This window comes from Pomacea canaliculata, linkage group LG2, assembly GCF_003073045.1.
Source record: "Pomacea canaliculata isolate SZHN2017 linkage group LG2, ASM307304v1, whole genome shotgun sequence".
Classification (NCBI taxonomy): Eukaryota; Metazoa; Mollusca; class Gastropoda; order Architaenioglossa; family Ampullariidae; genus Pomacea; species Pomacea canaliculata.
Window position 1 is genome coordinate 34543847 of NC_037591.1, and position 23196 is coordinate 34567042.

Genomic DNA, 23196 nt, shown 5'->3' on the forward strand with positions numbered 1-23196 from the left:
CACAGAGCACGTGAAAGGAATCTTTTCATAACGTGTAACTGTTTAACAGCGTTGTTGTCTAAAACATAAAAGTAAGGATTTATTGTAATTCCATCGTGGCCTAGCAGTCGTTCATCACTCGTTCTCACACACTGACAGAAGTGAGACAAGACAGCGTTGTTGACCTAGTAAGTCAGTCACACGACCTTTGACATCGCCCTCTGCTGCTCTAATTTCGCCGAGGGTAGAGATACTGCTCCAGATGTCATCTGATGTCGTTGGAACCTGATGTTTGTGAGTTCATCGAGGTGGAGCGAAATCGATCTCCAGGTGTAACTGGTCAGTCGCTGGACAGGGAACAAGGTCCGTGTGTGTGTTCGTGTTCGTGTGTTTGTTCGTGTGTGTTTGTGTGCGTGTGTGTGTGTGTTCCTGTGTGTACGTGGGTGTGTGTGTTCGGTCACAGAGCTCTTTGTGAAGAGTCCCTGCCATGGGATTTGTCTCATCTGGCTTTGCTTGAAGTGGCTCAGATGGATGTCTTCACTCAACAAGTCTTTGTTTGCATCACGAAAACAAACGTCTTACTTTCTTTTATTATTCTCGTTTGTTGGGTTGTTTACAGGTCACTCATTTTCTGTTTCTGGCATTCTTAGGTGGAAATGTTTACCACAAGTTGCACAATATTTTTCACTTCTCTCTTTCTTTTTCTCTCTTTCTGTGTCTGATTCTTTTTTTTTATTTGTCGTTTTTGTAAGTTCAAAAAAGTCACAAAGAAACTGAGAAGGCAGACGAATGTGAGTTACCTGAACTATAAGGTTCTGAACTATCGTGAGAAACACGGGGTGTTGGAGGGGAATGTATGTGCGTGTGTGTGTCGGGGAGAGTGGGGAGTGGGTTAGGATTCCCATTTCCGACAGTATTCAGTTCAGCAAGTCACAGGGTCACGTGACGAGAACGGTGTGCGATGTGTTAGTGATACGACGGCAGCAGCTGATACTGCTAGCTCGGCGAATTGGGGGAAATAAAAAAAGAAAGAACTGACAAAAGAAAGAGTGGAGGTAAGAAATAAAAAGACGGAAAGAATAAACAAGAGCAGAAGTAAAAGAAGAATTTGATATCGCGCGCGCGTTTGTATGTTTGTGCGCGTGTACATGTTTGAATAATAAATATGGGAGATGAGTAGGAAGAATGCATCCTTTTCTACCCCGGTATCTTCATGCGTTCTCTGTGGTGATATAAACACCCGACTGTTGTGGATGTTACATCACAGAGAAAGGTTAGAGGGGTGCATACCTACATGTGTAGATAAAACAAACTGACGTCCTTGGGGTAGGTGTGCCACACATTCCCACCAGCGATCGCGGGTAGATGCAAGGGCATCAGTCTGATTACATCCACACTCCAACACGGATACACTCTTTACATTTCTGACAAGGTCATAGTTCAACAGACATCATTTTTTAAATGTATATCGAGTACGACATTACTAGAAACGTAGCCAAGCAGTTCGAGATAATGTGAGAAATGGGTTGGTGAGGGCTTTTGTAGAATATTTGGATATCCTGACAATAAAAGCATGGAGGCTTGGTGATGGAGGTAGTGGTGGTGTGGGTGGCGATGGCCATCAGTTGATCAGTGAGCCGTCCCACCAAGCGGCGTTGACGTCACGCTGATAAAACCGTTGACGCAGGTAAGGACCGACGAGCACCTGAGCTCTCCGACTGTAAGCAAACTCTTCAGCACCGGAGAGTGTACATAGACACCTGTCGACATTGCCTACGTGATAAATCAATTAAAACAATCCACTCTAAGACCAAAACTTAAAACCAAAACTTAAACATTATAAAATAAAAAAAACCAATCAAATTCTCCCTGTAAAAAGCAAATATTAAAAAAAGCATAATAAAAGAAAAAATACCAATATGAATTTGATTAAAACATTAAAAATCGACAAAAACTAAGAAAAGATTGAAATACAAGAGATTTTCTAGATGAAACGTTACTTTCGATGATGAAGATGCTGGTAATAATAACAACAACAACAACAACAACAACAACAACAACAACAACAATAAAAATAAAAATAAATAAATAAAAAGAGTGATTTATATAACGCATAATCAAGCTCCGGAGGCGCTCTCAGCGCTTGAGACAAGTAGGAAACGTGGACAAATACGAAGGAAGGAAGGAGAAACGACTATACATACAAGGAATAAAAGACAAGTATAGAAGACCAAAGAGGAATCAGGGAACAGACAGGAAGGATGGAGAGTGTCATTAATCTGCAGAGGAAGACGAGCAGGTGGACTAGTCAACTGACTATAATCACAACTAGTGCTGATTGCTGTAAGATGTAACGGTCGTGAAACAGATCAATGGTTATTGGAGCTCAATCCCTTGTTCAAACACAGGCATCAGGGTTAACATGGAGGTCTTAACCATCAGCCATTAGGGTTAACACGGAGGTCTTGACCACAGGTCCTTAGCATCGCATTCAGTCCACCAGCCGGGTGTGTGTAGCGTCCTGTCATGTAGGGTGGACCACTACACCCATACTTTCTCACTCTGCTTGACTGCATTTCATACCTGCACATTACTGCCCCTGCTAAACATACTTGCATACTTTTATTTATTTGTTCTTTTGTATTGAAGGGTGAATGGTTGTGTGGGTCGGTGAATGATCGTGTGGACCGGATGTCGTAATAACGCGAGTGGGAGTTGATGTTGGGATGGGGCCTGATATTTTTATTGGCCAATTTCTCGAGTTTGTTTAGCATTTGTAGATCGGTTTTAGTGGTTGATGCTCCCTTGTCACAAAGTACAAAGTAAAGGCTTTATTTCGCTCAGGCTTGATTATAATACGGTGTGGAAGAGTCACCTCTAAAGGTTTGTTTTATTGCGTCCATACCCGAACACTTTTCTTGGTTCAAGTGCACGGTGCAAATTATTTTCGATCTTCGCAAGAGGGTGATAACTTTTCTCCCGCAAGGACGAACACGGCGTGGGACTCGGCCAATTAAGGGCTCAGGCCAGGTACCACAACAAAGACACAACGGTTCTGCGCCTCAACGTTTGAAGGGCATTCGTCGGGTACGCAGCTTCGCTGCAACGGAAAGCACTCTGCACCCGGGGTAGGTCCCGTGCCACCTGCCGAGCCGACTGTGGGCTCTTGTCATTTAGGCTCATCAAAAGCTTGACCCGCCTCTGCACCGTCTGACATTTCGACAAAGAAATGACGCAGTGTTCGCTTATCTCCAGCTTTCGAGTAGTTCGACATAATTCCGACACTTTTTTCTTGTAAGGATGTCCAGCTGAAATCATGTAAGGGTGATGTCGGCGAGAAAACGTCAACTACCCCTTGGTTACATGGGAGGTGCCCAAGTTAGACAAAGCATCATCAAACAAGAACATCGATTTACAAGCGTTAGATAAGTGCTTGCGCAAGTCGATGACATTTTGTTGCTTTTATTTAATGCAGTGATAATTTAGGCTTTGTAATAATACCGAGAGAAGTCTTTTAACAATTCAATTCCCTTGGAATGCTCTGGTCGCAGGTAGTGGATGGAAAAACAAAAGCCCCCCCCCCCGGGTTTGGAACCTCCTACTCAGCAGTCGAATAACATGTACAGAAACACCTGAAGAGCTTACATGACAAACTGAATATAACCGTTTAGCATGTTTGCGTGCGATTCGGGTGAACGGGCCGAAGGCACGGACTGACAAATGGTTTGCTTGAAATGATGCGGTACAAAGGGAACTAATCCAGGGAGAACTTCCGCTACATCTTCCTGTTTCCGCTTGCCTGCCTGTCAGACGGAGCTTGTTAATGTGACAATGTGACATCTATTCCTACCTCGGGCTTATTTCCTGCACACAAAAGGTAGTCATAAACACAGGCAGCATTTGTTGGACCGGATGCGAATACAAAGTAAGGTATTAATGAAAAAGTATTCGGGAGAGATCAAGCTAAGACACGCGACTCCATTTTTTTCGAGTTGTATATTCTTCATGCATGTTGATGAGTAAGAAGAAGTTGGCGATACGCAGATATGAGGTAGACATTTGGACGATTGGTAAGAAATTATTAACGAATAAAGAAATATAAACGAAACAGGAGAACATTTCAGACACAAGGGGTAGGGAGATCATTATCAGGAACAACACCAGACCGGATTTTGAAGTTTTTATTTTTTTATTCGGCAGCACGTTTGAAGCTATTGCTCATTAATTAATTAAGCACTGCTGGTATAAAGCTTCCCACATAATCAAGGTAATTATGCCGCACAAAACAACTAACACATTTATCTCACATCCGGAATGAAAAACTTTAAACAAAATTTGCAGCTACAGTATGTAAAAGTTTTATCTGCATTAGGGAGATGGGGTGAGTGTCTTGTAATATGCAAATAAATCGTCTTGGTGACCACATTTCAGCCATGCACCGTACACTGACGACAGTCAAGGGTCAAGATTATCTCAGGTCGTACACACCAACCTGTCACCTGACCTGTAGTTCACTGACATACCGTTAAGGCGAAATACTCAAAGCTTCCCCTGCATCCCCTTCCCCCATCTCTCCAGACTTGATCCGACAAAAGCAAAGTTTTGAATGTTAGCGAGGCATGACGACTGTGTATATATATATAACTCTGTTACTATGCTTATAACTCTGTGGTGATGGGTGAAAACCTGTCTCGCATCAAAAGGCGCATAACACCCTGTCATAAAGAGTCAAGTGTCGCCCAAGATTTACCTGCCTTACCGAGAATTCGGATCCGGTATCAGGTGAAATGGCCGTTCAAGAGAGCTTTGCCTCCGATCAGAAGTTATTATTCCTTTTAATGCCCTAGATATGGTTACACATCTTACACATTCTGACACCGGGACAGACATGTACATTACAGAGTCGCATACTCGTATCTCGAAGACAAAATAAAAGTCAAGGAGAAAACAAATTAAAGTGTCGATAAAAACTAAGCTTTCATCTGTTCAGTAATAGTTATAACTCTGATAAAAGTACGACTGTAGGCATGGTGTTGTTTGTAACAGCAACAGTTGTAACTATCTGACGATGCGTTGGAAGATAAGAAGTACAAAGTTAAAGATGCCGAGATTAAAGGATGTAACAGATTTTTTTTTTCTTAATCACTAATATCATCGATACCACATTATAAGGTAACCCCTGCCCAGATATTCTTTTCAGAGTCAAAAAGTTCATTTACCATCAGCCTATCAAGGATAAGTATAATGTCTATTGAACGTTTTATGTCTTTATTTCGCACTTGCAGGTATCAGCCATGGCTGCAGAAAAATGTCTGATTTCACGACCGTAGTAGATATGGTACTGTATAGTATGGTATTGCTTTAGGGTGAGTGAGTGGTCAAACGGAAGTCGCTAAATATATGTAAGATACTGTAAACCGCTTGTCACTGACTCGGATTTACATTTATGTATTACTTTTAATACTCCTGCCCTTGAAAATATACACGCACGAAAGAAGAAGCAGGTCGAAGAAGCTGATACCATCAGTAGAAGGTCGGAACAGCACTCCTCTTCTCCTTCCCTTCTCTACACCCCCCCCCCCCAAAAAAAAAAATAATCGAGAAATGTATTAAAACATCTGGCTGAGTGCTTATGTTCTTCTCTCGTCTGTATGGCACGAGATAAATTTATCTGAGGGTGAGACATCAAAGAAAAATCTTAGTTTCTAAATATAGCCTCGACCTCCGCCATCTTGCGCTTTGTGGCTGCTAAAATGGTGCAGGAGGTGACAGAACTGATAAATGAGACAAATTGTAATCCGTGAAGAAGAATGGTCTTGTATATCATTCGTGCTTTTGTTGCACGTCTGTCCTCCCACCCACCCACACTCACACACACACTCTATTTCTCTATGTTGTTTCCTCCTCACGCCTTTTCTCTTTCGTAGTCCCTCTCTCTTTCTTTATTTGCATTTGTCTCATCCGGTCTGTTTCTCTCTCTTATACATGTACTCTTATTCGTTATTTTTGCCAAGTCAGCAACGTGGGTTTTGTACCTTGTACACGAAGACAAGATCCGAAACCACATCCCAGGCGCCTTGTACTGTCTTAATGATAAGTATTTTCTCGTTGCTCTAGCAAGCTGTTTTTTTTTTAAATAGAAAAATGAGAACATCAGAGAGATTACATTAGTCGATGCACAATTATTCGTATATCAAAAGCACATTTGACTTTACTTAGCTGCACTTACTGTGGGATTGAGTGTTATCTCTCCAATAATCTCTAGAAAAAGGATGTTAGCGATACTTACCGCCCAAAATAGCCTATACACCCAAAAATATATCTCGGCTGGTCGCTGGCCCGTTGTTTTCTGCCAGACTTCGCGTAAAGGGGCAATAACTGCGTTTGGCTTGAATAACCAACAATCGAAGATTTACCTCCCCTGCCCACCTGTTTGCAAAAAAACCGTTTCCACTTGGACAATAATCGTCAGTCTGTCAATCGTCATGGCAACCGCTGTAAAGATTAGAAGTGCACGAAAATTTCTTGACGAAGAGAATTAAATTAAAAAAAGAATATCAAAGTTTTGTGTCGTAACAAAGGTCAGAGCGAGCGCGAGAGCTAAAGAGAGTTCACGCGTGCAGCCGTCATGCAAGCCTTGATTTCAAGCAAACAAGATACTCCTGGAGTACAAAGACATGGTATCAAACTGTCCGTATGTGACATATTCACGTCGATTTACCACGTGACATGCCTTTGCTCGGTATTTTTAAGCAAATTCCCTTCTTCAAAGTCTTGTGTACGAACGGATAATTACAGCAAGCTGAAAATTAGTCCTAATTACGTCTGTACTCACCTGGCCACCCAGACAATGTGCATCGTTTTTCCTTTTTGTTCTCAAGAGTGGCATAGTCGAATGCACTTAATCTGGCGTGAACGTAACTTTAAAATGCAACAGTCTTCTCGTGGGAAGAGCACAAGACTGGAGAATGTGTAATTATACCGCAAAGTAAAACAATGGTCTTACCTGTAATCAGGTACAGAACGAAAGCACTATTTAGCCATGGGTCCATTTATGTGTAAGCGTGTGTGTTGCGGGAGTGTGTGAGTGAGAAAGAAAAATAAACTTTCAAAACCGATATCAATGTTCCTGATACAATCCTGATTGTTCTGACACTTGATTTTCATTATGTCTCGGAGAACTGAAATGTGGAAAACATTCAATACATTATCTTAGACAAGCAAATCTGAGTATGAAGCCGGACTGCTGATGATACCTGTAGTTGTCCGGTTGTCCCCCTCACATCTTGCTGCTGTATCCCTAGTCACTCTTCTGTCACGTGACGCTGGCGTTCAGATCTTTAGTTGAGACTGTGAACGCGCCGCAAATTTTTTTTTGATTTTTTTTTTTGATGTTTATAGATGAACCCATGCAGTACAAAGGTAAAACATTCTAAGCAATTCGGCCGTTTACACCAAAATGTATACCGTGTGTGTCGACAAAGTGAACAGAGGCAAAGGTTAGTCTATAACAAACGTGCAGGTGTCAGGGCACGACCTGCCCCATGTCATCGTTTGTCAGGACTGAGTCGGTGCTGAGCTCAGGTAGACAGATGATGAACTCACAGTCTGTTGTGCAAAGCCCAGTCCTTGTGCCAGAGTTCACTGTAACACTCTGGGTCTCTGTATGTCTACCAACCTTTCAACCTACTTGTGTGTGGTATTTGTTTATCTATAGATCTATCGCTTTTATTTATAAATATATGTGCGTGAGATAGACAGAAGAGGGTAAAGAGCAAGAGATAAGATGAGAGAGACCTTCAACCCCCGAAAAAGACCCAACGAAAAACACAGAGAGGAGAGTTGTTTATGGTTTCAAGTATTTTCGCTCATGTAAATTGTGAGTTGTTTATACGAGAGACTAGTCGTTGGCGATATGAGATCCGCCGTAAATCACCGGAACAATGCCGCGGCCATGTTCGGGCATGCGCACTGTGCTGCCATGGAGTACACCACGAGCAGGTACGCCTGACTCCGCATGACACTAGCGTGAACCATTGGTACAACCAGCCCAGGAATCGCCATGTTTACTGTCAGATGCAAGGGAAAACACAGGTGCACACCAAAAGCCTCAAAGCCGCCTTGAAAAAAGAATGAAAGTGCGTCTGTCTGCAGAGTGTAATGGCCGGCTTTGCCAGGAACATTTTGTTGCGACTAATGATCCTGTGGTTACTAATTGCTACACACCTATACCTGTGTTGGTGAGCGCCATCTATTGAAGGACACACAGGTTGACGGAAAGAAAAAAGTAGATGTTTGTCATGCTGTACCTGTTAACATTCCCAGCATGGGAAGTATTACCTTTGCCGTGTGCTCGAGGGTAAAATGACAGAGATGGAGGGAAGAGAGAGGGTGTGTGTGTGTGAGGGGGGAAGGCAGGGGCGGATAAGAGATGAAGTCACTTCAGACAAGGACGGGACAGACGACCTTTCTCGTCCTACATATTTCTTACCCAGGTGCTGTTCTTTCTGCACCTGATTATCCTTGACTGATTGTTCCACGTGCACAGTTATAACATCTCCCATTTCATTTTTTCTTTTTGTGTGATGTGCTGTTTCAGCCTGGATGTGCATGTGTGTGTGAGAGTGTGTGAGAGAGAGGATGTATGTGGTCTGGCATACCCTCTGGAGGTCTAAAGAAACTTCCTGTTGTCAAATATGTTACGGAGTTCAGCAAATATTTTCGATCGGAATAATTTGCCAAAACATAGTCACCTGTTCATCATGGAACAACTTTTAAATATACTCATAGGTTTGGCAATAGGTGTCCAGCTGCGAAGGACTTTAAGGTTTTGCTTGCAGACCATTTCCCCACAGCTGCAATCTATTGTGAACTGTTTGATAAAAAATTTTCCATTCAAAGTCATTCATATAACTGGAAAATTCGCAGTTGCAAGAGTAGTCTTCTCAGAAATCATCAAAAACAACTCTTCTCTGGCTGCAGACGACGACGACACTGACGATGACTGTGACCACGTGTGCTGTAGGAGAGATGTTTATTCTAACCATTGCTCTTCTCTCTTTCTCTTATATTAAAGCTTTCATAAAACTTCGACTGAAATAAAAAACAAAACTGTCTCCATACCAGGGGACAGAAGCCGTTTGTTTCCAGACCCGCCGGTGTCAGCATTCACTGAACTCTAAACCGATCTTTCACTGAAAACGATCACAGCCTCAATGTTCAGAGAAATTTTATAACTCGATGAACTTGTTACTCGATCATCTTGTGCAAATAGTTGGAGAGACTGTTAAACGAACTCAGTCATGTAACCTAGACGCGAGGTTGACGACGATGACGCGAGAAGTCGTGGCGGTAGGGGTGGTGTGTGGGGTGGAGTGAGGGTGGTGTGTGCGGGGTGGTGTGTGGGGTGGGGTAGGGTAGGGGGAGTCTTCGTGATGAGGGAGAAGCCTGGAGGGGTCGACGCCCTGTAAGACAAAGCAAGGTGCATGCACGCACGCGCGGTGAGGTCACGTTTCGCGTGTGCAGGGTCACAGCCGGTTGCAGAGAGAGGTGAAGCTTGATCCTTGGGAGGCCTGCCGCAAGGTGGCGCTCGCTTAATTAACTCATTAATTCCACTCTCGCCAAGCGGGACTCGCTAGATTCTCCCCCCATCTGTGAGAAGGTGTGCACCGACACAAGCGTGCACAATGATGGCGGTCAGGTGTGACGTCGGTAAGGTGTAGGGGGAGGTTACTCGATTATAACGTGACGCAGCGAGAACAGGATACATCAACGGTCATGCGAGATAACTCGTGGAGGGAGGGAGGGAACTAGAGTGATGTGATATATTAGCTGGGGTGGGGTGATGGTAACCCAATACAGACCATACAGTGAAGGACGAGAACAGCTTGAGTCATGTTAAGTCTGCCCAGACTGACCCTCAGAGTATCATCACAGGCAGGCAACCTTTCTAGTGTCTGCAACTCCACAGGATGATGTCCTACCCAGAGTTCCATCAGCTCTGGTCACGCTGCAGAACAGATTCAGGCTGTTGTTTGTTGGTTAGGCAGTGCGACTTCTAAACACAACCGCGTGTGAATAAACTGTTTGTGTGATGGTTAGAACTATTGTATTGGGGGTCTGTCTAGTGTGAGGTGTATGAATATGTCATAATATTGTTGGTGCTGTGCTGTGTGGCTCTATCCCTTGCTTTCTTCCAGTGATGTTTAACTGTTTTCCTCTGGGAAAAATAAAGTCGCGTCTTATCTTTTATTTGTGATTACATTTATATCGACAGAATGTCTCCTGAAGTTAATGTGATGTACAACAAGAAGATGGTACGTAACAAAACACGAAAAATAAAATTATTAGTAAAAACTTTGATAGTGTATATGAAAAGGTGTAATTTACTTTATAATAATTGTTGGAGGTTCCTTTGCATCCAGTAAATGTGCTATATAGCGTGCTAGAAATAAGTTCAGCCACCCATCATGCCCTAAACATCTTTATTTCTGTGGTTTTCAAGATACTATATAATAATAATATTATGAAGTTTGCCAGTTGTGCCAATACCTTTTCAGCCGCTTGGAGCCGCAGCAGTGAATGAAATGGAAGAATGAGGAGAATGATTCATGTCCTTGGGTGCTTTAGTACCCATACCTTAAAGGACAGTGTGTACTCCTATTCACTTTGAGTACTTTGAATGCGTACTCTGTGTGTGCGCGCGTGCTCGTACGAGCGTGTTCTCGTCTACAACCAACATTTCAGTGACAATGAACACAAGTGAAAAAAATGACAGGATTAATAGAATACGATAAGACTAAAAGGAAAGGACACGCTCAACCTATTCTGATTCAATGAAAACGCGGGTAACGACACCGGCCACCCCGTCGGCCTCACCTGAGTATTTGCTATTTGCGCAGTTGGACCGCCTCACCAAGTCAATTTAAAAAAATCTTTGTGACGCTGCAGAAATCTTTTCACCTTCAAGTATCAGGTAGCCAAGCATCTGATTATCCATTCTCATGCGCGGCCCCAGGTGCGTGAGAAAGACAGGTGAGACTGGCTGCATACCTGTTGCCAATTCACCATCCCCACCCCTCTACCCCTTCCCTCGCCCTAAAAAAAAATGCCAGGAGGGTAACGGCTGGTAGAGGAGAGTACCCATATCGAGTGTTTTTAGCGGTTATGACACAAGTATTCCGTGAAACACTGACTCACATAAAGTGGAAATGATTCTGGCACGAAGATCGTAGTATCCGAATTATCTATGTGTGTGTTCGCGCGCGCAAGAGTTCATAAGAGAAACATGGAGAGAAAGAGAGATGGAGTGAGAGAGAGAGACCCAGGGCAGTTCGCAAATTAACGACCTGAATACATATTAACACGCAGAGCTGTGGCGAGGAAAATGAGTTTATTTTCTGTCGTGACGTTGCATGCACCCTACTCACCGCTACCAATGACGTCATACTCGTCGACGTCGACAACATCCCTCGCTAGCCCTCGAAATTACTTCTGCTTTGTGATGTTTTATTGCCGGAGTTTTGTAAGTGGGGCGTGACCGCGATGTCAACTGTGCTTTCTTGTGGAGGCGAAAACCTTTCATTCGTCTCAAAAATGAAACCCTTATGAGAATAAAAAAGGTGAGATCTCATCGCCAGGAAGGATAGATGTAGGAGCGACACATTTACCATGGGCGAGGGACACGCACGAGAGAATCTTAAAGCTAAAATGTTTGGCCAGACGAGCGGGGACGAAGATAGGGAGGTGCAGAAGGGGGGAGAAGGTGGGGGATGATATCGTTTTCCTAGTGACCTGTGTGACCTGAGGAAGACAACTGATAATCATTTTGGGACTAGTTACGCGGAGGATAAATATTGAGTTTAACATTTCTTTTCACAAACTGCGATGTGGTGGTGGTGGTTCTGGTGGTGATGGTGGTGAGGGTGTGAAAGTTTGGTTACTTCCCTTGCATCAAAACGAGCGTTTAATATTCTCAGACGATGCCATCCCACGATTCGGCCAGGTAAAAAAGCCTCGTTATCATTTCACCCCTTCCCTCTCCACCCGCCCTCAGACCGACCTTTTCGACACGGTCACTCGATGTGTGATCAAGGCAATGCCCTCGTCACCGAGTCTGTTCCAGTCTGTCCGTGTCTGTCTGCGGGAAGTGAAGCATTACAGAGACTAGTTTTATTTTATGTAAGCAAATTGCTGTGACTCGGACTGGATGTGAATTTTCTGTTCACCCCACAAATCACGGTTGACCTAGCTTGCACACCCCTCGCCACATATACCCTGCTCTTAATGTTAATACCCGACATGACTAATTCCAGAATCCCAAACATATTTCTTAGACCAGTGACCATATCTTGACTACCGACTGCAATTAAGTTTTATGAAAACCACCAGAAGAAAGGAAAATCAAACATCGCATCATCTAAGCTTAATCGGGTAGGAAGATTTATCCGCAGTAACGGTCCCCCCTGCTTCCCAAGTTGAATTTCTATCGTCTGTGGGAGGAGAATACAATGTTCCCCACCCTCCAGTTAGTGTCGGGTGCAGTTCTATGCCCGTTACAACTGATACACAGCGCATGCGCGCTTCACATTACCCGCTATCTTGCCAACTGTTATCGCTTGAGGTGACCTTCTTCAGGAGATGGGTCAGGGTTGACCTAACCCCTTTGAGTCTTACACATGATCGTGCAACAATTACATCAGTTCGGGTTAGGCTAGTCGTGTATGTTTGTGTGTTTGTGTGTGTGTGTGTTAATATGGGATTGATCACAGTTTCATTCAATGAGTTAATTTTAACTTTTGAAGAATGATGAAGTGAAGCAAAAGAAAGGGGCAGGCGGGTAAAAAACAACAACAAAAAAAAAAAACAAAAAAAACAAACAAACAAACCCCAATGTGGTTATTTGATCAAAGCACTGTGTGTTAAATAATTCAAAATTTTTGTGTTTTTGTGTGCTTCGGTCTCGCTAAGATTTCTCATTCTTATTATAATACTGAATTATTCTTGCTGTCAACAAACGCACGGGTGTGTGTAAGAGAGTTCACCTGTGAACACTAGTTCATGCGTTTTCCCCACCTGTCGATTTTCTAACCCTTTGATTCACCGGGGACCAGTGCGCCTGCGTGTGTCCGTGTGTCTGTGTGTTCGTGTGTCGGTGTGTCGGTGAAGGTGTACGACTCGCGGCCCCGTTATCTCACCGGCTGAGTCAGTCAGTGTCAGCCACTGCTACAACCAGTCTTCGCTCTTCTGTCGTTCCGCCAAGTTTGTGTTCGCAAAGGTAGAGATCCAGGTGGGTGGTGTGAACCCCAGGGCAGTTCTAACTACCGCAACGGACTGACCCACCCGACCACTACCACTACCCACCCGATGTCTGCATCAGCACGACAACTCGCAGGTCGCGATTGCTGCAAAGGTGTCGCAGAAAGTCGTCACGTCACGTGCAAAGGTACGGGCGTGCACGCGGGTGGGGGAGCGGGTAGCTGGGTAGGGGAGGAAAAGAAGGAGGCGCGGTGATCGTTGAAGAAGGAGAGGAGTCCAAGCTTCACGAAGGACGGGAGGGTTGTGCGTCGGAGGCGACTCGGTGTGGCAAGACCTCGAGTGCTTTCGTGCCGTGACCCCCAGCGAGAGGGGATGGCAGGGGACGGAACTCGCGAGGTCAAGTTGGCGTGCTGGTAAGGGTAGTCGGACTTGCTGTAGGCTGCAGTGGAGAGACGCCGCTGTCGTCGCCGCCGCCACGGTCGAGAAAGAAAGCGAGTAGTAATCATACCTGCACGCAATAGAAGGATCATAACTCTTCTTTCCTCCGGTGTTCACCTTTCCCCGCTGTGAGGACACCCTGCAAGCTTCCACCCGCGAGTGCTCCTACCCGAGGGTCTGCAACAGCAGCCACTGGAACTCCCAAACTCGCTCCCGTTCTGCCAGAAGTCGATGATGCGAATGATGACGGGGCAGTTCGAGGGACTAACGGTGTCAGGTTGAGGATTGTCTTGTCTCGAGTCGCGAGGTGCCGTTGTTTTATGATTTGTGTGCGCGTGTGCATCGCCGACACCACCTCCAGGAGGCTCCAGCACAAGCAGCGGCTTATCTGCCTCTCGTCCACGACCTGTCTGAGATGATCGTAAGATGCACTTGACAAATCGGCTCCGAGTTGTTGTAGCTGTGACGTCAGCGAGTGCTTACTTCATGACAGTTTTTAAAGGGGTGGGGGGCACCGACAGTCCACAGTTTTATTAGGAACTGTCACGGGTAGGATTGCACGAACGCAGGCATCCACAGGTGGTGCGCAGACTTCTCCAGACCTGATCCCTGATCCCTGATAAATTTTTCATCAGTCATCTGCCGTGACATCTCTGTAGCCGACGTCGGAGGAGATGTAACGGCCTGCAATTTGATCTCCTCTGACCAGAAGCAGAAGGTGTCGGCATCATTGTGATCTTTCATCAAACCTTCTGACGGATTGAAATCATCTTGACAGTCTTTAGCTTTGAGAGACGATTGTGAGAGGCTGTTTCTAGTAAATGGACTTGAACCACTTGCACTAGTTGACACCAAACCACTCTTCTGTGACATCGAAGTTTTCATCGTTGAGGTTTCTCGTTGTTCTGAAGCAAGAACTTCTACACAGCGACAGTATAAGATATCAATCCTTTCCACTGACACTGTACCTGCCCAGGTAACATCAACGAATTCATCAACCGCGAGGTCCTAACCCGGGTGGGCAAAAGAAGACCTTGTGTTTCTAGTCTTCAGTTCTTGTATCTGATGTCCTTGCACTAAGTCATCGTACGGAAGAGAAGAGCAGTATATCACGGTGAAGTAGCATCTGACCTCCGACCTACGATGATCGGGACCTTCGTCCAGAAGCCGGGACTGGAACCAGAAATGATGCTGATCACTACACCGCAAGTTCCACTCTCGCCTCTGTCACCGGCTGTCTCAATCAGTCCCATCGATCTCTCCAAGTGCAATGACACTGATCTCGGGCTCTTCCTGTCCCAGAGGTAGGCTGCATTTCCCTTTCTTCCTGGCAATATTATCATGACCTGAAAGTGTTTTTAAAAATTATTTTGTTCTTTGATTGATTAGGCACCCAGAAAGAAATATATTTTGCAGGCAGATGTTTGATTTTCATGCTTTTGATTATCCACCTGCGTCAGACTATGAATATAAATATTTATTGGCGATGACAACATCGTCTTATAAAATTCGTTTAATGTTTAATTAACTAGTTTAAGAAATGCATTAAAAGCTACATGAGATTTTTTTGCCTTACCCTCAACATCCAAAAAGTCTGAAAAAACAAAACCAGAGAGAAGAGTATAAATAAAGTAATCTGATTCACAGAAACCGAATGCGACAACAACGAGTAACGGGAAGTAACTGTAGTCCATGTAGCAGCTGAGTAATTGTTGCATTTTTACAAGTAAACATGTTTACGGAAACTCGGGTGTACGGTTAAACTGCTCAGAAAGCATTGAAAGAGTGAGCTAAACTTTTGAACTCAGTGCAATATCAGCAACTGGCCGTTGTATGGGTTAAATCGTTAGATGATGTTTTCTTGTTGATGTTGTTTACTCCCCTCGATGCCTGAGCTTCGCAAGTTTTAGTTTTGCAAGAGAGCATTGCTCCGTAAAAAGTATGTTGTTTATAGGATTAAAAACTGGACACCGCATGATTATGGCCTATCAGATCGTCGGGACTCTTGTCCTTATAGATAACTCCTCGACTTCAACTGGGGGTCAAGGTCGGGGCGATTCACCTTGTTCATCTGGGGTCATCGTGATGCAGCGAGCTTGTCATTTCCCGGGGCAAAATCGGGTAGCTGCAGTGCGATGCCCAGACCCTTATTCATGTTTCTTTACACCAGGGTATCTTTGCCACCCGCTTTACAACCACGGTTTTAAGGATAAAATGTCTGCGGTATCTGGACACTAGCTTTTCAACTTCGGAAACTGAGGTCCCCATGTTCTTTCCGAGGCAACTTCTTACCCTTGCTTACAACCACGGCCCCTGCAGATTCAGACATTTGCGACTTGGACACTCAACCACTGAAATAGCTACTACAATAACCACTACAACAATGACTACAACAACCACTACAACAATGACTGCAATAAGAAAAACTATAAAACAAAAAAGAACGGGATGGTGAAATGTCCACAAAGGTTTTAATTCGCGACTAATGTTTCTTTAAAACTTGTTCATGGAGACGCCGAGGTACTTAAAATACTTTATAGCACGCGCTCTTATACATGGGTTTGAGAAATCCTGTTAAGTACCCTTTTAAACGCAAACAACCGGGTGCATTCCAGCGAACTTTGTACCGAGCGACACATGGCAGTTCCACGAACTTTGAACCGAGCGACACTGACGATAGTTGGAGCGACACAGAAGTGTAAGGTGTTGGTGCTGTGGCTGAGTCACTAGAACAGCTGCACCGTGACGACGACGCACGCCATGTCCACATCCGGGTTATTGACTTAGTCAAGCGGCGCCACTCGGGTAGCGTTCGATGTTGACAATGAACGGCAAGGGTAGGGTGGACTGGGGAAGCTGTTGGAAGGGAGATCAGGCCGTGTTGAATAATTCTTTTCATATTCATATTATTTTTTTAAACTCCGGTTGAGACAGGATTGAATAAAACCGTAAAATGAGACATCCATGAGAAACAGGTGAACTGAGCTTTTTGTGTCGGTTATAAGCGGTGTGTGGGGGTGCGTGGGTACGTGTGAGATTAAGTGAAAGAGCGAGACACTGAATGTGTGTGTGTGAGAGAAAGAAAGAAGTTCATGTCTTTTTTTTTAAATTTATTTAAAATCTTGCTTCCACATCCGCTGCCTTTTAAATGAACTATTGACCTCCAGTTTTATTATTTCAGTATATCGTAAATGACAAACATGTGAAAGTTTGCACCTTTTGCTTTATTGGGAAACCTCTTTACGTGACATGGAAATCGTACCGAGCTCCACACAGTCTTGTTTACACGCCAGTTTGCTCTTGTTTAGGTCTCCATGTCCCCCTACCTCCCCAAACAAGAGGAGGGAAGCAATTTATTCGCCACGAGTTTCTTATCCCCTTGTCGTGCTCTGCAGACTGACGGCCGGAGATTAAGTGTGATGTATAAAAGTCCCCCTCCCCTCCTCACACCAGTTAAAGTGCATCTACACACCGTCTCGTGGCGCACAATTATAAGAGACGGTGCGCTAATTAGCATATTCATAAGCACGGGTCACGAGGACGCTTGCTGCGAAGATGACCTCTGCCGATGTCTTCTCCGGACGCGTGCTGGTAATGACGTCACAACAACCACGTCATAGAGTGGTGATGAAGTGGGGCCGATCAACTGTGAAAACAACAACAACAAGATGATAGAGGAGATGATGATCATACGGAGGAGGGGGTAGGACCTGATGTTCCGACTCGCTGGGGGAGTATGTAGACTAAAGTATTGTTTACCGAGTCAGCAGCGGAGGCTGTGGGACAAAGAATTAGTCCTGTTGAGAAAACAGATAACAGAAAAAAATTATACGTACGTGATCGAGATCCGAACCTGTGACCTAGGATGTTCTGTCTTCGCCAACAGCGCTTAACCGCTGCGCCATCGCGCTACAGAGGACGAGACACGGGAGGAGAGGCGGAGGGATGAGAAAATGGGGGTTGGTTGACGGTTGAAAACATAATTGACAACTTTAGCGTGCTGGTCTTTGACACCAAAATAGCTAATTTGTTTCTTGCGAAATCTCGTGGCAGTTGTTGCAAGCAACTGAGGACAGACAGGCGAGGAAGCCGAGGAGGGGACTTTTACCCTCCTCCCTCAAAAAAAAAAAAACCTACAGCAGGCCAAGATGGTTATCCGAGAGTACAAACCATCAACAACATGTTAGAAACTCACAGCTGAGGCACGCAAACGAGTCAGTAATTGCACCTCTACCCTATGCACACGTGACCTCTAGATGACGAACTCGAACGGCTGTGCTGATGGGAATGAATGTAGGGAGTAATGAGAGGTGGGGAAGGAGAGGGGTGTGGAGTTCGTTTCTTGGTGTGGTGTGCCGTGGCCCAGTGTAGGGGTGATTTTTCGTGTCTCAATGCCGTCCAGTGTCAGGGTGTCCTGACCACGACAACCTCGATCAATGGAGTCCCCAGCAAAGCATCCTTACTTGTAGGGTGGGGACACACCTCCCATAGTGGACATTCTCCCCTTCCAGCATCACCTGTCGAGTTTTGAGACTAACGACCTGAAGGTTAATTTTTCATTGACATCCACCCGGAGCTAACCATTCAGTCCACGGAACTCTCACTCCCAGCCTCTGTATCATAGTATCATGGTTTGGTGCTGTCATCATGGAAGTCTCTCATCTTCTGTCACATCCCATCCACCTCTCAGCCCCGCCATGAAAGTCGTTGTTCAAGCTCGTGTAATAACAGTCACGTGTCAGTTCACCACATCTTGTATAAAATAAAAACATTTCGACATTTATTCATGTAGACAGCGCTGTCACATAACATTAGCAAACCATGAAGCTCATTTTATCAGAATTCTGACCCACCGAGTAAAGAAAAAGCAGCAAGGGTATACGGGGGGAGCTATAGCGACCCTTGGAAACTTCCAGCGCTCGTGATGTTTGATTATTTTTCTTTTAAATTAACCTTCAGCTCGGACATTTCTCATAAACTCACCTTAACCTCTTTACTGTGTGCAAAGCAGGAAATCGTTTTTTCAGCACAGAAATTTAAAAAAATATGAAGCAGGTAACAAAGTACTAGGGCCACCTGTTGGCAGCCTTTCATTCACTCACCTGCCCACCTGTCGAGCGACTGTTACTTTTAAAAGTCCCGCTACAGGGCAAAGGTTAATGCCGAATCGTGAGCCTCACATTACTCCGGATTTCTGTTAAAGTGAACCACGAGTTCATATACACATACATATATCTAATATATATATCTAAAATAAAGAAGCGCGTGAGACAGCAGCTGAGATAAGTGCTGTATCGGATTTTTGCACGTGTACGTGTATTCATGTAAATATAATATATCTATGTGTGTAGGAGGATGGAAAGTGGTTGGGTGGGTGTTAGCGTGTCTGTACGTGCTGGTGTGTGTTTGTGTGTGTGAAAAAAAAAAAAACAACAACAACCCAACGAGGTTTCATAACGACCGTTTCTGAGGTAGGTATGAACATTCCTGATGTACACAGTTTCCAGGAACAGAATGGAATGTCGGTATGCAGCAGTCAGTTGCTGGGAGGATGGCATATCCTCCATCCATCGTTCAGTGTGATTGACTATGTCTGGTGATCTGTTTGTCAGTCTGTCGGTGATTAGCGAGTCTCTGGACACCCGCGTCGCAACTGAAGAGGCAACTAACCCTTGACCTTTTGAGTGACCCCCTTGCTGTCCGTCTTAACCTCCTGACAACCTCCTGAGAAAATGAGATTTAGCGAAACCATCAAGAGCTTAATGCGAACGGGTGGACCAGCGAAATGGCCGAAAACCTAAAGATGGTGAAAGTTTGGTCGTACAGTCAGAAAAATTGAAAAAAGAAAAAGATTTTTGTACTTCATTCTTATATTGCTGACTTGCAAGGTCCCAGACATACTCGAACATCAGCATACTGATTATCTCGTGTGAAGGGGGTCGGGGGTGGAGAGCACGAGGGGGTAGTGTAGTCACCTCCAGCTCACTATTGGTCCAGTTCTAGAGGTCGTCAAGTTTCCGTTGCTAGGATGCAGATGTACGTCCGTTATCTTTCCTTCACTCCTAGAGAGCCTCAGCTCTCGAGAGATGGCGATCATAATGTCTACCTTGAGGACACTTCACTTTAAAAAAAAAAAAAATACCTGCCTGTCATGCTGAGTTTTATCTGCCTTTAGAGCCCTTCACCCATCTCCACAGTTTTTACAGCTCCGTACCCGAGTTGTCCTGTCCAGACCCGTTCTACTTTAGAAGTGCGCTGCCCTCTGGTGACAATGAACTGAGACATATAAACACACCGATTTCTTGAACCTATAAACCCCCCATTGATACATGTAACATCACCGCATCCCGAGCTCTCATGATTACAGACATTATTATCACAAGTATAATCAGAGATTGTTGTCAGCTCACCGCACTCATCGTCCTCTCCAGTTATAACGAGAGCAAACAAGAGAGAAGTTTGTTGTTGCATCAGTAAAAATAGTTTTATTGTTTGATTTATCTAAGTAGAGGCGGTGACACTTTATTCTAAAAAAAAATAATAAAAAATAAAAAAAACTGCGACTGAGTTTTATGACTTTTCAATGCAAAGAAAGTCTCCATAAATTTCATACGGTGATGGTGTCTTAGGGCCCTCGTGTGCTGCAAGTAAACACGAACGCCGATGTAAATATGAACAATTGTGTAGCAAGTAAATATGAACACATGTGTAGCAAGTAAACACGAGTGCTCATGCATCTCCTCACATAGTCTCCGCCGTGTCAAAGGTCAGGAATATGCCAGTACCGTCGTTGGTGGGGACCTTTGACCCCAGCTCATGGCTGATTTAAAGAAGATTTCGGCGAGTTCCAACAACTCTGGTTAGAGATAATTTTACAAGTTTGTGAAGACATTTGTTTGTTGATTGAGTTAGGATGGATGGGTACTTATGTACTGCCGATGTTCATGGCTGACTGTGTTTGAGGTGTAATGTGAGCAGACTCGCAAAGTCCTTCAGCACCTCTCTCCAACCACCTTCTCGCCCTCAAGTTTGCTTTTTACAATGGGGGAGGAGGAACAGGGTAGGGGGAGACACAGGTAACACGGTTAGCTTTCTGTATCACTATGACGACTGACCTGAAGGAGGATCAGCTAACTGTGGTAGTTGGTATCGGATTGCCCGCAGGGAGAGAAAACAATCTGCTCGTGCTTTATGTTTTTCTAGCTTCATCTCCTCCCTGTGACACCCGAGAACAGGGGCGTCCGTCCTGGTAATGAGGGGTGGCTGATAAGTTACCTGTTCAGCAACGCAGGTAATGATTACTAGCCACCAGGTGAGCGAGAGAAGTTAGTAACTGGGCAGTCGTTTGTCGAACTGCTGGAGCGGACACAGTCGAGTTCTGTTTACCGATACATGTCTTCTTTTTGTAACTTTCTAAGGATTATGGACCATAAATAAATAAGAAACACACGCATGGCTAAACACTGATCACCCCTCGCAACCAGTGCGGTAACCATCCAGTGATCTTCTTCCTTCCAAAGATGATAGATTATAAAATCGTTCACTTGATGATTTACTTCATTAAACATTCAGCCTGGCAAGCTCATCCATGGTCGAGTCGTACATTGACTCACTCAGAGCATATAAAACTCACATAACCTATGGTCAGAAGTGTCCATAATCAGAGACATACTTCAGCCAAGGGGTGATTTACCTGTCTCTACCACTCGTTCTCCTGCTTAAACTGTCGAGACATCACACTGCAAGGATTGTGAAGAGAAAAGGGTATGGGTGTAGGGTAGGACACGGAGGACTTCGAGGTACCTCGTACAGAATGGCGGGGTGGGGAAAGGGGTAGCAACACCAAAGCCAACCAAACAGTCCCATTGAACAACAAAGCAATCCATTACCAAGCCTCAATTTATTAAAATTAATTAAACACAACAAAAAATCCCATTGTCACGTTTCATCAAACCCTTATTAAAATTCATTGAAATATTTCCATTTGACAGTCAAGGAGACTACCTCCCCAACTTGTGGAGCAAGATGAGCTAAATATAGCCAATGGTCGTTGGGAAAATATACGGCGCTGGTTATTTAACGGTCCCCTGAGAACTCTCGCATAAATAAGTCAGTCTTGAGTACCTCCAAGGCAAGACAGCGAGTGCTGTAAAAGTATGGGGAACAATCAACTTTATTCAACAAACAGCAGAAACTGCTTGCACCCAGCAGTGCACCGCATGGAGATGGAGGGACTGAGCGGGAGCGAGTGAAAGAGAGAGAAGGAGGGAGAAAGGAGTGGGGAGAACATTTATGGGAGGACTACAAACCACTGTCAGAGAGCTGACTGTGTGAGAACCAATAAAGTGCCGGTCTCTTAAAAGCTCGTTTTGTGTGCAAGATGAAGTCAGCAACCGTTGGAAGTCTGTCGGTTTATGTGTTCGCTGGTCATGACAATGACAGGGGGGACTATGGACATAGTGTTTGATGTACAGGTGCAAAGTCTACACACTAACGGTATCAAGGTGTCAAGAGAACTGTAACATCAAATTCTTTTGTATTCTCAAATATTGTAGCATTAAAAACAGAACTTGTGGGTAGACTTCTGAAGGACCTGTTGTCACCTAGTCACCTCCACAACACAAAGCATGTCTGGGAGACTTTTGAAAAAGAAAGAAAAAAAAAGAGAAAAAAATAAGAAAAAAGAAAAAAAGAAAAAAGAAAAAAAAGAAAAAAGAAAAAAAAAGAAACAAAAGAAACAAAAGAAAAAAATAAGAAAAAAGAAAAAAAGAAAAAATAAGAAAAATAAAATAAAGAAATAAAAAATAAATAAAAAGAAGAAAAAAGAAAAGAAAGAAAGAAGAAGCTAGATACTATTGAGCTACCCTACCTAGTGCGAGTTTCCGTCAAGCTCACAACGTGGCTCATTGACTACGTGCTGGCCACGTAGTGTGGGTAGGAGTGAGCCACGGCGAACATGGCGTCACTGTGTTACACTTTATGATGGACTGCTTTCTGTTCAATAAAAACAAACTTACTCTGTAAGCTTTTATTTCCAGTCGAGGTGACGAGGGCTTTATGAGGACGTTCGTTGTTTGTTCTGCACTTGAATGTACCAGGATGCGTACCTTGGACGGAGGGCGTAGACAGGCTGATGAATGGTCTGTTAAAAAGGGTGGAAAAAAGTAGCAGAGCGCATAAAGTCTGTCTATAAACATCTGATTTGTGTCTTTGATCAGCAGAGTAATGCTAATGGCTCAGATAAAAATTCTATTCTCCCCACCACCACCAGGTTTGAGGCATTGAATCCACTTTTAAAAAATATCACCTTCTGCTCTTCCTCTCTTTCTATCTATCCAAATTTTCCTTTAAGAGCGACTGGGTCTGTTGTGTGCACCGAGTGCATGTTAGAACACGAGGATCAAACCAATCTAGTAAAAATCTTTATTCCTAAGAAGCAAAATGCTTAGCCTCGATCCGAATGAGATTCGAACCTGCGCTGAACAGTTGAAGGCGCTTAGCAGAGAACAGGTCCTGCTTCTC

At 44.3% G+C, this 23196-nt stretch overlaps 1 protein-coding gene across 2 annotated transcripts in view; it reads left to right on the top strand.

Annotated features, from left to right (window-relative positions):
• LOC112556358 (receptor-transporting protein 3-like) overlaps positions 1-23196 on the top strand; it is a 32909-nt gene that overhangs the window by 2182 nt on the left and 7531 nt on the right. The window contains exon 1 of one of the 2 annotated variants that reach the window (XM_025225288.1): positions 13108-14978. The exons of the other annotated variant lie outside the window; for it this stretch is intronic. Within the exon in view, the coding sequence (XP_025081073.1) occupies positions 14818-14978 (161 nt within the window). The 5' untranslated portion in view covers positions 13108-14817. Of the gene's footprint in view, positions 1-13107; positions 14979-23196 lie in introns of those variants that run through there. 2 annotated transcript variants of the gene reach the window in all.